Raw genomic sequence first — 19208 nt, forward strand, 5'->3', positions numbered from 1 at the left:
GGCAGTTCTTTCCCACTCATGGCTTGGTGTGTGCTCTGATATATAGACAGGGCTGTGTCTGAGCTCTACAGGCAGTTCTTTCCCTCTCATGGCTTGGTGTGTGCTCTGATATATAGACAGGGCTGTGTCTGAGCTCTACAGGCAGTTCTTTCCCTCTCATGGCTTGGTGTTTGCTCTGATATATAGACAGGGCTGTTTCTGAGCTCTACAGGCAGTTCTTTCCCACTCATGGCTTGGTGTGTGCTCTGATATATAGACAGGGCTGTGTCTGAGCTCTACAGGCAGTTCTTTCCCACTCATGGCTTGGTGTGTGCTCTGATATATAGACAGGGCTGTGTCTGAGCTCTACAGGCAGTTCTTTCCCACTCATGGCTTGGTGTTTGCTCTGATATATAGACAGGGCTGTTTCTGAGCTCTACAGGCAGTTCTTTCCCACTCATGGCTTGGTGTGTGCTCTGATATATAGACAGGGCTGTGTCTTGTCCAATCAGATGAATTTACTCCAGGTGACTCCAACCAAGATAGAGAAACATCTCAGAGATAATCCAGAGAAATGGGAGGAGCCAGAGCTAAATATCACGTCAGTAAAGGGTATGAATACTTATGTCCATGGGAAATGTTTTTCTTCTTTCGCATCTCCTTATAGGGTATTAAGGTATCGGTGCAGCACGTTGCGGGACGGTGATGGCGGTAGCAGCGCCCGTCATACAGTAACTTTCTGGGTCGGACACTTCCGCCTGCTCAGCAGTGAGGGGGTTAAGGCGCGGGGCTCCGACAGCTGTTCCTCCGTCTGTTGTCATAACCTCAGATCATCGGCCGCCATCCATCTGCTTTCCGCTAACTAGCTGGTTATGTGGGATATAAAAGGCGCGCGGTCTAATAATAGGCGCAGAACGTCATCCGTGCCGCCGTCCCGCTGTTACACAGATAAGTGCAGCCATAAGATGATTCTTTTTATGCCGCGTTTGTCTGGACGGAGATTGAATCCATTGTGGAGAACGATCCTTTCATTGTCCGTCATGTTACAATAAGACGAGGACGAGGTGTTCAACAAGACGTCCTAATAATGGAGGAGACGTAACACACGGGAGGGGCGCCGTCCATCACCGATAATACCGGGGGAACATAATACCGGGGGAGCATGATACCGGGGGAACATAATACTGGGGGGAACATAATACTAGGGGAACATAATACCAGGGGGGGGGGGGCATGATACCGGGGGGGGGGAGGGGGGGAGCATAATACCGGGGGGTGGGAGGGGAGCATAATACCGGGGGGTGGGAGGGGGAGGGGAGCATAATACCGGGGGGGGGGGGGGGGGGGGGAACATAATACCGGGGGGGGGGGGGGGGAACATAATACTAGGGGAGCATGATACCGGGGGAGGGGGGAGCATGATACCGGGGGGGGGGGGGGGTCCGAGGGGGAGGGGAGCATAATACCGGGGGGGGAGCATAATACCGGGGGGGGGGGAACATAATACTGGGGGGGGGGGACATAATACCGGGGGGGGGGAACATAATACCGGGGGGGGGGACATAATACCGGGGGGGGGAGGGGGGGAGCATAATACCGGGGGTGGGAGGGGAGCATAATACCGGGGGGTGGGAGGGGGAGGGGAGCATAATACCGGGGGGGGGGGGGGGGGGGAACATAATACCGGGGGGGGGGAACATAATACCGGGGGGGGGGGGAACATAATACCGGGGGGAACATAATACTAGGGGAGCATGATACCGGGGGAGGGGGGAGCATGATACCGGGGGGGGGGGGGGTGGGAGCATGATACCGGGGGGGGGGGGGGTCCGAGGGGGAGGGGAGCATAATACCGGGGGGGGGAGCATAATACCGGGGGGGGGGGGGGGAACATAATACTGGGGGGGGGGACATAATACCGGGGGGGAGGGAACATAATACCGGGGGGGGGGACATAATACCGGGGGGGGACATAATACCGGGGGGGGGGGCTGGGGGGGAACATAATATGGGGGGGGGGGGGAACATAATACCGGGGGGGGGGAACATAATACCGGGGGAGAACATAATACCGGGGGGGGGGGGGGGGAGAACATAATACCGGGGGGGGGGGGAACATAATACCGGGGGGGGGGAACATAATACCGGGGGGGGGGGGGGGACATAATACCGGGGGGGGGGGGAACATAATACCGGGGGGGGGAACATAATACCGGGGGGGGGACATAATACCGGGGGGGGGGACATAATACCGGGGGGGGGCTGGGGGGGGAACATAATATGGGGGGGGGGAACATAATACCGGGGGGGGGGGGGGGAATACCGTTGGGGGGAACATAATACCGGGGGAGGGGGGGAGAACATAATACCGGGGGGGGGGGGGGAGAACATAATACCGGGGGGGGGGAACATAATACCGGGGGGGGGGAACATAATACCGGGGGGGGGGAACATAATACCGGGGGGGGAACATAATACCGGGGGGGGGGGAACATAATACCGGGGGGGAACATAATACCGGGGGGAGCATAATACCGGGGGGAGCATAATACCGGGGGGACACAATACCAAGGGGGAACATAATACCGGGGGGGGGGGAACATAATACCGGGGGGGGGGGGGGAGAACATAATACCGGGGGGGGGGGGAACATAATACCGGGGGGGGGGAACATAATACCGGGGGGGGGAACATAATACCGGGGGGGGAACATAATACCGGGGGGGGGGGAACATAATACCGGGGGGGAACATAATACCGGGGGGAGCATAATACCGGGGGGACACAATACCAAGGGGGAACATAATACCGGGGGGGGGGGGAACATAATACCGGGGGGGGGGGGGGGGGGAACATAATACCGGGCGGAACATAATACAGATAGATTACTAATGTCTATATATCAGTCAGTGCAGATAGATTACTAATGTCTATACATAGGTCAGTGCAGATAGATTACTAATGTCTATATATCAGTCAGTGCAGATAGATTACTAATGTCTATATACAGGTCAGTGCAGATAGATTACTAATGTCTATATATCAGTCAGTGCAGATAGATTACTGATGTCTATATATCAGTCAGTGCAGATAGATTACTGATGTCTATATACAGGTCAGTGCAGATAGATTACTAATGTCTATATATCAGTCAGTGCAGATAGATTACTAATGTCTATATATCAGTCAGTGCAGATAGATTACTAATGTCTATACATAGGTCAGTGCAGATAGATTACTAATGTCTATATATCAGTCAGTGCAGATAGATTACTAATGTCTATATATAGGTCAGTGCAGATAGATTACTAATGTCTATATATCAGTCAGTGCAGATAGATTACTAATGTCTATACATAGGTCAGTGCAGATAGATTACTAATGTCTATATATCAGTCAGTGCAGATAGATTACTAATGTCTATATATCAGTTTAGTGCAGATAGATTACTAATGTCTATATACAGGTCAGTGCAGATAGATTACTAATGTCTATATATCAGTCAGTGCAGATAGATTACTAATGTCTATATATCAGTCAGTGCAGATAGATTACTAATGTCTATATATCAGTCAGTGCAGATAGATTACTAATGTCTATATATCAGTCAGTGCAGATAGATTACTAATGTCTATATATGAGTCAGTGCAGATAGATTACTAATGTCTATATACAGGTCAGTGCAGATAGATTACTAATGTCTATATACAGGTCAGTGCAGATAGATTACTAATGTCTATATATAGGTCAGTGCAGATAGATTACTAATGTCTATATATAGGTCAGTGCAGATAGATTACTAATGTCTATATATAGGTCAGTGCAGATAGATTACTAATGTCTATATATCAGTCTGTGCAGATAGATTACTAATGTCTATATATCAGTCAGTGCAGATAGATTACTAATGTCTATATATCAGTCAGTGCAGATAGATTACTAATGTCTATATATCAGTCAGTGCAGATAGATTACTAATGTCTATATACAGGTCAGTGCAGATAGATTACTAATGTCTATATATAGGTCAGTGCAGATAGATTACTAATGTCTATATATAGGTCAGTGCAGATAGATTACTAATGTCTTCAGGACAGTAGAGTGCTGCGATACATAAACACATTCTGGCCTGGTCTATTAACCCTTGGTGGACAGTTATATAAAGACATTAGGTGTCTGCACTGGAGGTTACTGTGCAGAACTGAGCTCCGTTTCTGTGTTTCAGTCTGAACCATCCTCTATTCTGGACCCTCACTGGGGGGGGGTTGGGAGGAGATTGATGGCGGTCATGGCTGCTAGCAGCGTCCACCTGCATCAAAGGCCGAAGCTGAGAGACAAGAGCGATCAATGGGGTTTTCATGAGCTGAGTAGTCGGCCTCATCGGGCCCCCCGGGCCCCCTCCCCTCCGCTCGCAGCTTTTGTTTAGTCTTTCCAATGCTAATGGCCCAAGACATTGATTTCTCATTAATATAAGACCCGATCCAAGTGCGGAGGGGGCGGCTGGCAGCGGTACAAAGCTAAGCTCCAAGAATGGAGGGCCGAGCGGAAAAGACATCAGAAGAAAATCCTGGGCCGCTGCCCCTCACTGTGCCCTCCCTGCTCTATAGGGGGCAACAAAATACTCAGGGGTGGTACCTAAGAGGGGTCACTAGGGGGTACAGTGCTGGTATATAGAGGGAGGGGATATACAAATCAATATATATATATATACAGATTATTATCACTCATAATCATCACTCATCATCATCGTCATCATTATCACTCATCATCATTATCACTCATCATCATCACTCATCATTATCACTCATCATCATCATCACTCAACATCATCATCACTCATCATCATCATCACTCATCATCATCATCACTCATCATCATCATCACTCATCATCATCATCACTCATCATCATCATCACTCATCATCATTATCACTCATCATCATCATCATCATCACTCATCATCATCATCATCTTTATCACTCATCACCATCTTTATCACTCATCACCCATCATCATCACCCATCATCATCACCCATCATCATCACCCATCATCATCACCCATCATCATCACCCATCATCATCACCCATCATCATCACCCATCATCATCACCCATCATCATCACTCATCATCATCACTCATCATCAATCATCATCATCATTATTACTCATCATCATCATCACTCATCATCATCATCCATCATTCATCATTATCTCTCATCATCATCATTATCTCTCATCATCATCATTATCACTCATCATCATTATCACTCATCATCATCATCACTCATCATCATCATTCATCATTATCACTAATCATCATCATCACCCCTCATCATCCCTCATCATCACCCCTCATCATCATCATCACCCCTCATCATCATCACCCCTCATCATCATCATCACCCCTCATCATCATCATCACCCCTCATCATCATCATCACCCCTCATCATCATCATCATCATCATCCCTCATCATCATCATCATCATCACCCCTCATCATCATCATCATCACCCCTCATCATCATCATCATCACCCCTCATCATCACCCCTCATCATCATCATCACCCCTCATCATCATCATCACCCCTCATCATCATCATCACCCCTCATCATCATCACCCATCATCATCATCATCACTCATCATCATCATCATCACCACTCATCATCATCACCACTCATCATCATCACCACTCATCATCATCACCACTCATCATCATCACCACTCATCATCATCACCACTCATCATCATCACCACTCATCATCATCATTGTTGTCACCACTCATTATCATCATCATCCATCATTATCACTCATCCATCATCCATCATCCCTCAACATTATCATCCATCATTCCTCATCATCATCATCCATCATCATTGTTGTCACCACTTATCATCGTTCATTATCACTCATCAGAATAATCATCATCATTATCACTCATCATCATCATCACTCATCATTACCACTCATCAGAATTGTCATCATTCATGATAATCACTCATCATCACTCATCATCATTATCATCCATCATAATCACTCATCAAAATCATCATCTTTAATCATAATCACTCATCATCACCATCATTACGCATTTTGGTCATTAATCATCATCACTCATCATCATCAGGATCACCACTCATCATCATCACTCATCGTCATCATTACTTATCATCACTCATAGTCATAGTAATCACTCATCATCATCATCATTACTCATTGTCACTCAATATCATTCATCATCGTCATCACTCATTATCCTCATTCATCAATGTCAGTCATCTTCATCACTCATCATAGTCACCTATCCTCAACATCACTCATCATCATTACACATTATAATCATCATCACCAATGCCAGTAAGGGTATAAAGGGGATCCAGAATGGCCACAACTGAGGCCGACGTCACCCACGTTCCAATAAAGGCGATTTGTTCCTCAGGGGAGGAGCCTACATTAAGCAGGGGCGCCGACCAATGAGCCCCCGGCTCAGTCTCTACACATCTGGTCACATCACAATGTCTGACTACGGGACCTTCTTTAAAAACAAAACCATAATGGGGTAAATGGCGCAAAGCGGTGATAAATATGGCGCCAGTTGTCGATTAACTGCAAAACAATCATCTCGTGATCTCAATTCCACAGATTATAGGTAGGAGATGACGTCATAATGGACAGTGCCCCTCCCTCATAGATGGCGGTATACGGAGCGGGCGCTGTCCTTCGCTGTCGGTCACGGGCGCCTCGTCCTCTATGTAGCTGCTGATTCAGATAACGCAGGGTAATGCATCCGCCATCGATCGCTGCCCATGAATACTGCATATTAATGTCCGTGCTGCGCCCTCACCCCCCGCTCCCTCCCCTCCCCCTGAATATAGTGCCGGAGCTTTGTGTCAGGTCCTGGAGAGCGTGCCAGGGCGGCGTGCCAGGAGAATGTGCCCACAAGACCGGAACGCCCAGCCCCTCCGGGCACCAACCGGGAACACCACTCCGGCTGCATAGTCATGTGATGCCAACCTGATGTGACCACCAAATGTACACCCCCCTCCCCGTATACCCTGATATACACTCCCCGTATACCCTTACGTACACTCCCCGTATACCCTGACGTGCACTCCCCGTATACCCTGACGTGCACTCCCCGTATACCCTGACGTGCACTCCCCGTATACCCTGACGTGCACTCCCCGTATACCCTGACGTGCACTCCCCGTATACCCTGACGTGCACTCCCCGTATACCCTGTGACCTACACTCCCCGTATACCCTGTGACCTACACTCCCCGTATACCCTGACGTACACTCCCCGTATACCCTGATGTACACTCCCCGTATACCCTGATGTACACTCCCCGTATACCCTGACGTGCACTCCCCGTATACCCTGTGACCTACACTCCCCGTATACCCTGTGACTTACACTCCCCGTATACCCCGTCCCGTACACTCCCCGTATACCCCGTCCCGTACACTCCCCGTATACCCTGTGATGTACACTCCCCGTATACCCCGTCACGTACACACCCAGTATAACCCGTCACGTACACTCCCCGTATACCCTATGACGTACACTCCCCGTATACCCTGTCACGTACACTCCCCGTATACCCTGACGTATACCCCGTGACCTACACTCCCCGTATACCCCGTGACCTACACTCCCCGTATACCCTGTGACCAACACTCCCCGTATACCCCGTCACGTACACACCCCATATACCCCGTCACGTACACTCCCCGTATACCCTGTCACGTACACTCCCCGTATACCCTGTGACCTACACTCCCCGTATACCGTGACCTACACTCCCCATATACCGTGTCCCGTACACTCCCCGTATACCCTGACGTACACTCCCCGTATACCCTGTCCCGTACACTCCCCGTATACCCTGTCCCGTACACTCCCCGTATACCCTGTGACCTACACTCCCCGTATACCCTGTCACGTACACTCCCTTTTACACCCTGTACTTTATACTCCCTGTGCCACCTTCTAATCATGAAGAATGAATAATACTATAACAGGAGCAAATGTATAAGATAGATAGATATGAGATAGATAGAAAGATAGATATGCGATAGATAGATAGATATGAGATAGATAGAAAGATAGATAGAAAGATAGATATGAGATAGATAGAAAGATAGATATGAGATAGATAGAAAGATAGATATGAGATAGATAGATATGAGATAGATAGATATGAGATAGATAGAAAGATAGATAGAAAGATAGATATGAGATAGATAGAAAGATAGATATGCGATAGATAGATAGATAGATATGAGATAGATAGAAAGATAGATAGAAAGATATGAGATAGATAGAAAGATAGATATGAGATAGATAGATATGAGATAGATAGAAAGATAGATATGAGATAGATAGATATGAGATAGATAGATATGAGATAGATAGATATGAGATAGAAAGATATGAGATAGATAGATATGAGATAGATAGATATGAGATAGATAGATATGATATAGATATGAAATAGATGGATATGAGATAGATGGATAGATAGATAGATAGATAGATAGATAGATAGATATGAGATAGATAGATATGAGATAGATAGATATGAGATAGATAGATATGAGATAGATAGATATGAGATAGATAGATAGATAGATAGATAGATAGATATGAGATAGATAGATATGAGATAGATAGATATGAGATAGATAGATATGAGATAGATAGATATGACATAGATAGATATGAGATAGATAGATATGAGATAGATAGATAGATAGATAGATAGATATGAGATAGATAGATATGAGATAGATAGATAGATAGAGAGATATGAGATAGATAGATATGACATAGATAGATATGAGATAGAAAGATATGAGATAGATAGATATGAGATAGATAGATATGAGAGATAGATAGATAGATAGATATGAGAGATAGATAGATAGATAGATATGACATAGATAGATATGACATAGATAGATAGATAGATATGAGATAGAAAGATATGAGATAGATAGATATGAGATAGATAGATAGATATGAGATAGATAGATAGATAGATAGATAGATAGATAGGAGATAGATAGATATGAGATAGATAGATATGAGATAGATAGATATGAGATAGATAGATATGAGATAGATAGATATGAGATAGATAGATAGGAGATAGATAGATATGAGATAGATAGATAGATAGATATGAGATAGATATGAGATAGATAGATATGAGATAGATAGGAGATAGATAGATATGAGATAGATATGAGATAGATATGAGATAGATAGATATGAGAGATAGATAGATATGAGAGATAGATAGATATGAGAGATAGATAATAGATAATTCCGTACTCACATGCTGCCATGTGTTTAGAATTAATGGCCGATATCGCAGGAAGAACTTGAGTGGAAATGATTCGGGGTCCGGCCAGGTGGACGGCGTTTGCCACGTGACTTCCAGCCTTTTGGGGTTTTTGTGGATGGGTTTTGCCAGGACATTTTCTGGGGGGTCGGGTTTTACTGTGAATAAAAAACACAACAATTCTCATTGCTCGTCCATAGAAATGTTCCTCTTTACAATATAAGGTTCAGCAGTTTGTGCTCCGGAGCTGCGGTTCCCCTGTCCTCTCCCTGCCCCCTCCTCAGCCCACCAGGGCTCTGGCCTCTCCTCTACTTGTGAATTACTGTATTTTATGGGAGTTGTGTCCATAACACTGGGGCCGGACACCGCGTCTGCAACGGGCGATAAATATTCCTCGCAACAGTAAATGATCGGAACAAAGTCACAGCAGCCGACCGTATCCGGAGCGCAGCATATAATACCGATATAAGGATCTGACGCCAACAAACAGCCTGAGCAGATGTACAAACAGAGCTCACAAGAAGTATGTGCCCCCCGACAGAGGAGGCGCTGACGCCACAACCCAATATGAGAGAATGTTCCAGGATCAGCTCCAGACTCCGCAGGATACAACCGCCAAACAAGAAGGAACATATAAAACCGCAAAGAAATCCACATAAAAATTACAAATCAATTAGGAAATTATCCAAAGTGTCTTATAATAATTCATCGACTGCAACATATCCATCCTGGAGCTGATTTATAGGACAACTCACAGGATACCATACTGAAATTACTATAATACTGCCCCTATATACGAGAATATAACTAATATAATACTGCCTCCTATATACAAGAATATAACTACTATAATACTGCTCCTATATACAAGAATATAACTACTATAATACTGCTCCTATATACAAGAATATAACTACTATAATACTGCTCCTATATACAAGAATATAACTACTATAATACTGCCTCCTATATACAAGAATATAACTACTATAATACTGCTCCTATATACAAGAATATAACTACTATAATACTGCTCCTATATACAAGAATATAACTACTATAATACTGCTCCTATATACAAGAATATAACTACTATAATACTGCTCCTATATACAAGAATATAACTATTATAATACTGCTCCTATATACAAGACTATAACTACTATAATACTGCTCCTATATACAAGAATATAACTGCTATAATACTGCTCCTATATACAAGAATATAACTACTATAATACTGCTCCTATATACAAGAATATAACTACTATAATACTGCTCCTATATACAAGAATATATCTACTATAATACTGCTCCTATATACAAGAATATAACTACTATAATACTGCTCCTTTATACAAGAATATAACTACTATAATACTGCTCCTATATACAAGAATATAACTACTATAATACTGCTCCTATATACAAGAATATAACTACTATAATACTGCTCCTATATACAAGAATATATCTACTATAATACTGCTCCTATATACAAGAATATAACTACTATAATACTGCTCCTTTATACAAGAATATAACTACTATAATACTGCTCCTATATACAAGAATATAACTACTATAATACTGCTCCTATATACAAGAATATAACTACTATAATACTGCTCCTATATACAAGAATATATCTACTATAATACTGCTCCTATATACAAGAATATAACTACTATAATACTGCTCCTTTATACAAGAATATAACTACTATAATACTGCTCCTATATACAAGAATATAACTACTATAATACTGCTCCTATATACAAGAATATAACTACTATAATACTGCCTCCTATATACAAGAATATAACTACTATAATACTGCTCCTATATACAAGAATATAACTACTATAATACTGCCTCCTATATACAAGAATATAACTACTATAATACTGCTCCTATATACAAGAATATAACTACTATAATACTGCTCCTATATACAAGAATATAACTACTATAATACTGCCTCCTATATACAAGAATATAACTACTATAATACTGCTCCTATATACAAGAATATATCTACTATAATACTGCTCCTATATACAAGAATATACCTACTATAATACTGTCTCCTATATACAAGAATATAACTACTATAATACTGCTCCTATATACAAGAATATAACTACTATAATACTGCTCCTATATACAAGAATATAACTACTATAATACTGCTCCCTATATACAATAATATAACTACTATAATACTGCTCCTATATACAAGAATATAACTACTATAATACTGCTCCTATATACAAGAATATAAATACTATAATACAGCCTCCTATATACTAGAATATAACTACTATAATACTGCCCCTATATAAAAGAATATATCTACTATAATACTGCTCCTATATACAAGAATATAACTACTATAATACTGCCTCCTATATACAAGAATATAACTACTATAATACTGCTCTTATATACAAGAATATAACTACTATAATACTGCTCCTATATACAAGAATATAACTACTATAATACTGCTCCTATATACAAGAATATAACTACTATAATACTGCTCCTATACACAAGAATATAACTACTATAATACTGCTCCTATATACAAGAATATAACTACTATAATACTGCTCCTATATACGAGAATATAACTACTATAATACTGTCTCCTATATACAAGAATATAACTACTATAATACTGCCTCCTATATACAAGAATATAACTACTATAATACTGCTCCTATATACAAGAATATAACTACTATAATACTGCTCCTATATACAAGAATATAACTACTATAATACTGCTCCTATATACAAGAATATAACTACTATAATACTGCTCCTATATACAAGAATATAACTACTATAATACTGCTCCTATATACAAGAATATAACTACTATAATACTGCCTCCTATATACTAGAATATAGCTACTATAATACTGCTCCTATATACAAGAATATAACTACTATAATACTGCTCCCTATATACAAGAATATAACTACTATAATACTGCCTCCTATATACAAGAATATAACTACTATAATACTGCCTCTATATACAAGAATATAACTACTATAATACTGCTCCTATATACAAGACTATAACTACTATAATACTGCTCCTATATACAAGAATATAACTACTATAATACTGTCTCCTATATACAAGAATATAACTACTATAATACTGCTCCTATATACAAGAATATAACTACTATAATACTGCTCCTATATACAAGAATATAACTACTATAATACTGCCTCCTATATACAAGAATATAACTACTATAATACTGCTCCTATATACAAGAATATAACTACTATAATACTGCTCCTATATACAAGAATATAACTACTATAATACTGCTCCTATATACAAGAATATATCTACTATAATACTGCTCCTATATACAAGAATATAACTACTATAATACCGCTCCTATATACAAGAATATAACTACTATAATACTGCTCCCTATATACAATAATATAACTACTATAATACTGCTCCTATATACAAGAATATAACTACTATAATACTGCTCCTATATACAAGAATATAAATACTATAATACAGCCTCCTATATACTAGAATATAACTACTATAATACTGCCCCTATATAAAAGAATATATCTACTATAATACTGCTCCTATATACAAGAATATAACTACTATAATACTGCCTCCTATATACAAGAATATAACTACTATAATACTGCTCTTATATACAAGAATATAACTACTATAATACTGCTCCTATATACAAGAATATAACTACTATAATACTGCTCCTATATACAAGAATATAACTACTATAATACTGCTCCTATACACAAGAATATAACTACTATAATACTGCTCCTATATACAAGAATATAACTACTATAATACTGCTCCTATATACGAGAATATAACTACTATAATACTGTCTCCTATATACAAGAATATAACTACTATAATACTGCCTCCTATATACAAGAATATAACTACTATAATACTGCTCCTATATACAAGAATATAACTACTATAATACTGCTCCTATATACAAGAATATAACTACTATAATACTGCTCCTATATACAAGAATATAACTACTATAATACTGCCTCCTATATACTAGAATATAGCTACTATAATACTGCTCCTATATACAAGAATATAACTACTATAATACTGCTCCCTATATACAAGAATATAACTACTATAATACTGCCTCCTATATACAAGAATATAACTACTATAATACTGCCTCTATATACAAGAATATAACTACTATAATACTGCTCCTATATACAAGACTATAACTACTATAATACTGCTCCTATATACAAGAATATAACTACTATAATACTGTCTCCTATATACAAGAATATAACTACTATAATACTGCTCCTATATACAAGAATATAACTACTATAATACTGCTCCTATATACAAGAATATAACTACTATAATACTGCCTCCTATATACAAGAATATAACTACTATAATACTGCTCCTATATACAAGAATATAACTACTATAATACTGCTCCTATATACAAGAATATAACTACTATAATACTGCTCCTATATACAAGAATATATCTACTATAATACTGCTCCTATATACAAGAATATAACTACTATAATACTGCTCCTATATACAAGAATATACTACTATATACTGTCTATATACAAGTCACATATACTACAAGAATATAACTACTATAATACTAGCTCTATATACAGAATATTACTGCTCCTATATACTAGAATATAGTACTAACTATAAAGAACTATAATACTGCCTCCTATATACAAGAATAAAACTACTATAATACTGCTCCCTATATACAAGAATATAACTACTATAATACTGCCTCCTATATACAAGAATATAACTACTATAATACTGCCTCTATATACAAGAATATAACTACTATAATACTGCTCCTATATACAAGACTATAACTACTATAATACTGCTCCTATATACAAGAATATAACTACTATAATACTGCCTCCTATATACTAGAATATAGCTACTATAATACTGCTCCTATATACAAGAATATAACTACTATAATACTGCCTCCTATATACTAGAATATAGCTACTATAATACTGCTCCTATATACAAGAATAAAACTACTATAATACTGCTCCCTATATACAAGAATATAACTACTATAATACTGCCTCCTATATACAAGAATATAACTACTATAATACTGCCTCTATATACAAGAATATAACTACTATAATACTGCTCCTATATACAAGACTATAACTACTATAATACTGCTCCTATATACAAGAATATAACTACTATAATACTGCTCCTATATACAAGAATATAACTACTATAATACTGCTCCTATATACAAGAATATAACTACTATAATACTGCTCCTATATACAAGAATATAACTACTATAATACTGCCTCCTATATACAAGAATATAACTACTATAATACTGCTTCTATATACAAGAATATAACTACTATAATACTGCTCCTATATACAAGAATATAACTACTATAATACTGCCTCCTATATACAAGAATATAACTACTATAATACTGCTTCTATATACAAGAATATAACTACTATAATACTGCTTCTATATACAAGAATATAACTACTATAATACTGCCTCCTAGCTGTGAGGTTGTGTGTGAGTAGCTCTCCTGATGTCTGGAGAAAGCCCAGGGCGGGGCCACCCTGGGCGGGGAAGCTCCCCAAGCAAGGCCCAGGCTTCTCGGCCTACACTGGGGGAAAACTCCCAGGCTTCTTCTAATGTGGATGTAAATCCTAAAGTCATTCCAGTACAGAAGAATACTGAGCATGTAAGCCCAGCCATTGCAAAGAAGGAAAATACAGCGAAGGACGTATGTAAAGAAAAGAAAGCAGCAGCAGCAGCAGCAAGTATGTGTAAGGAATGTGATGTGGAACAGTCTGCCAGCCATGGTGTACAGTGTGATGGTAATATGACTGAATTCAAGACAGAATCCATTGTGGGAACTCCAAAGTCTGCAAACCGAGGCCATGTTGGTGCACAGGAGCTGGGGCAGAGTGGATCACATATTGGTGCACAGGAGGTGAGTGGATCACATGTTGGTGCACAGGAGGTGAGGGGATCACAGGCAGCAGGTGTGCAGCTCCACTCTCCAGCACAGAGACAGAGGAGGACATCTCTGGAGAGACAGACATTGCAGGAGAACCTGAAACAACAAGAGGTGGTCTCCAGCATGGCCCGCTCAGGCCGCACAAGATCCCAGGCTGGAGGTAAGAGCCACAATACTGACAAGTCTATGGAGGTGACACCAGGGAAATATGTGGAGAAATATGAAAGTGTTTACAAAACTGTTCCTGCCCCAGACCCTAATGTATGTGACCGGGCCTCAGGGGATACAACCAGCCATGGCTCCTCTGTGTTCACCCAGCCTGAGAGACTGTCCAGACCCCTCCAGCAGGGCAAAGAGACCACCCGGGCACCAGAGCTACATCTGGCGGAGGAGATCCCAGCACTGGTGAGGAGGATGGAGGAGCTGAAGCACCTAAAATATATGCTGCAAATGCAGATTGACTGTGTATAAACTGAAGACAGCGAATCCACAGTACAAGACAATGCATGATGATAAACTGTATACACTGAGCACAGAACTGGCCACCATAGTGAGCGAGATGGACTCTATACTGGAGAGGATGGGACCCTTAGCGGAATCCTATAGGAACAAGGAACGCTTTTCCCAGTACCAGCTGAGTTTTGGTGCAGAGCCTAGATCCGATGTGGCACCTGTCATCACCCCAGATGAGCCCCAGGAGGTGACAAGACCCCTGATAAAAGCCCCAAGTTTCACCTTCAAGGATCGGCATGTTCATAAGCCCGAGGAGCAGCAACCTCAGAGACCTGCAGATGTTCTGGAGCCTGCAACTCACTTACCTGCAGAGGCACTACAAGTCCCAGAAGTCCCAGTGCATCAGGAGGACAGTGGACATTTGCCGGTGTATGAAGGTGATGGGGTGATGGAGCAGAGCTCTAATGTTGTGGCACGGACTGGGGGTGAGGACTGTGATAATGTTGGGGCACGGACTGGGGGTGAGGACTGTGATAATGTTGGGGCACGGACTGGGGGTGCGGACTGTGATAATGTTGGGGCACGGACTGGGGGTGAGGACTGTGATGATGTTGGGGCACGGACTGGGGGTGCGGACTGTGATGTTCCTGAGGGGTCGGTGGCTGGAGGGGGTGCACAATCTGTGTGGGGTGTTGTGTCTGATGATGATATAGAGGTGGATGGGACAGGTGATGTTGTACACAATAATGTGCAGGATTTCCCCCCTTTACCTACAAGTACAGCAGATGTGGCAGGGCCCCCTAGAGTAGACCCCAACCCTGTAAGACAGGACGCAGGGACCCGCCGGGTTCCTCCCAGAAATGCCTGGAGCCGTGGTGCTCCATCTTTCACCTCCAGCACCAATTACACTGGCCAGGCATTTAAAAGGAGGAACATGGTGAGATTTCGGCACAGAGGTGCCAAGGAGGACCTTCCAGATAGGAGGTTTGTGGTGAGGGAGCTCCTGTGCCACCAGATGGGGTTTGTGCCAGCTGACATCTTGGCTGTAATAAACCTTCCAGATAGACAGGGCTATGATGTCAGCTTTAAGCTCATGTCTAATCTGGATAGGTTCTGGTCCAACTTCCCCAGGTTCAGAGACAAGGATGGATGGAGTAAATTTAGTTTTATTCCCATATCCAAGCCAGATACCGTCATCATCAACATCATCTTCTGGAATGAAGCTGTTCCCCCCCAGGACATTGTGGTGTGGCTCCGCAGACATTGTGACCTGGTGTCTGATCTCACCAAGAACAGAGATGATGACGGTATCTGGACTGGAGGGTGGAAGGTCCTGGTGAAGCTGCGCCAACATGGTAACATCACCCAACATCTGCCCAACTCCTTCTTCATTGGGAGGAAAAAGGGCGTTTGCTTCTACCCCGGTCAGCCCAGAAAGTGCTTTAAATGTGGTAAACCTGGACATCTGGCTAACACCTGTACTGTGGTAAAGTGTAACCTGTGTGGTGAGACTGGTCACCTAAGTGCTGACTGCCAAAACATCAGGTGTAATCTCTGTGGTGAGATCGGTCACCCTCACCGGGACTGTCCCAATGCCTGGCACAACATCTGCCGGGAGCTTCCTGATGAGGACCTTGTGGCGGGGGCAGAGGCTGTAGAGGAGGAGGCTTTGTTATCAGACCCTATACTGACCAGACAGGAGGTTCAGACAGATGTGAGTAACACTGCACCAACACCTCAGCAGTCAGAGAGCACACAGGGGGACATGGAGGTTGTGCCACAAGACCAGCAGCAGCCGGGGGTATCCACTTCTGTGTCTGAGGGGAATAGGATGCAGCAAAATAAAAGGAGGAAAAAAGACAAGTCCTCCCGCAGGCCTGAGGGGGAGAACAGCATCGTTCAAAGTGTGAAAAAAAGGGCTGACAACAGGGCAGGAGTGATGGTCGTGTCCAACAGGTACGAGGTCCTGTCAGAGTCCGAGGGAGATTTGGACACTGAGATAAAAAGAATAGAGGGTGAATGTGATGGTGACACAAGGGACCAACCCCCAATAAAAAAGAGACCCCCGAGTGTAAAACCTCAGGTAGAGTCAGACATGGAGACAGGTGGTGGCCAGCGGGACTCAGATTCTGACTTGTGATGATGGGGATCAGGTCTCTGCTCTTCTGTCTTATCATGGCGGGGTTTACTTTAAGGGTCCTTTCTACTAATGTGAACAGTATCAAAGTGAGGAGGACACGGCACATAGTCTATGACTATCTTAGGGATCTGGACACAGATGTCATCTTCATACAGGAGACGCGCCTGACTTCTTCGGGGTATTTACGTGAGGCTGAGAGGGAATGGACGTCTGGGCCTTCTTTCTGGTCACTGGCTGTGGAGCCTTATGCCGGGGTGGCCATACTGTTTACCACCAGGGATGTGACTGTACATAGGATGACAGAGGTTGTCATGGGAAGGTGTCTGATCCTGGAGGTCACTATCCATGGTAGAAGGCTCCGGCTAATAAATATCTATGGCCCGCAGACAGTGACCGAAAGGATCCAGCTATTTAATGATGTCAAGCCATATCTATTCACATCTGTTCCTGTTATAATGGCCGGGGATTTTAACGTCACTAGGACATCAAGTGACAGGTCCTCAGGTAGAGCGGTGGCCAGGGACTCCAAGGTCCTAAATAACATAATCTTGCAGGCCGGTCTGTGTGATGTGTTCACACAGGGTGGAAGAAAACCAAAACTCACATACACCTGTTCTGACAGGAGCAGTAGAATAGATATGGCGTTTGTGCGTCCTGAAGAATTTATTAGTGATAGGAATGAGAGAACTGTCCCTTATTCGGATCACATGGCCTTAGCTTTCTGCCTTGGTGTCACTAAGCGCCCAGATATTGGAAGGGGGCTCTGGAAGCTCAATTCTAATATCTTGGATGATGTGCATGTTCAGGGAGGTATTCACTCTCTTATACAGGGCCAGCTAGAGCGGGTGGACTTCTATGATGATATGGCCGCCTGGTGGGAGGATGTCAAGGATGAGATCAGAACCCTCTTAAAGAGACTGTTCTTTATAAAGGGGAGGAGTAAGTATAGCCAGTATCTCAAGCTGCGGAAAGAATTGGAGTCACTATATTCGGCGGGTGGGGACCAACAAAGGATAGACCAGCTGAAATCTGAGATAAGGCAGTATCAGTACAGCAGGTATACCTCCCTGGTTCTTGAACGGGATTATGGGTCCTTAGGGTCTCCTGATCCCTTTGAGAATTGCCGGGAGCGGGTGGCAAATAAATCTGTCACCGGTCTCACTGACTCCCAGGGTGTTTTGCA

General features: G+C 42.2%; 1 protein-coding gene across 1 annotated transcript in view; it reads right to left on the reverse strand.

Annotated features, from left to right (window-relative positions):
* Positions 1-19208, reverse strand: part of CNTFR (ciliary neurotrophic factor receptor) — a gene marked incomplete in the record, with an annotated part of 524182 nt that overhangs the window by 47487 nt on the left and 457487 nt on the right. Inside the window, 1 exon segment of the mRNA XM_056551475.1 lies at positions 9325-9488. Within this exon segment, the coding sequence (XP_056407450.1) occupies positions 9325-9488 (164 nt within the window).

The sequence above is a fragment of the Hyla sarda genome, chromosome 1, assembly GCF_029499605.1.
Source record: "Hyla sarda isolate aHylSar1 chromosome 1, aHylSar1.hap1, whole genome shotgun sequence".
NCBI lineage: Eukaryota > Metazoa > Chordata > Amphibia > Anura > Hylidae > Hyla > Hyla sarda.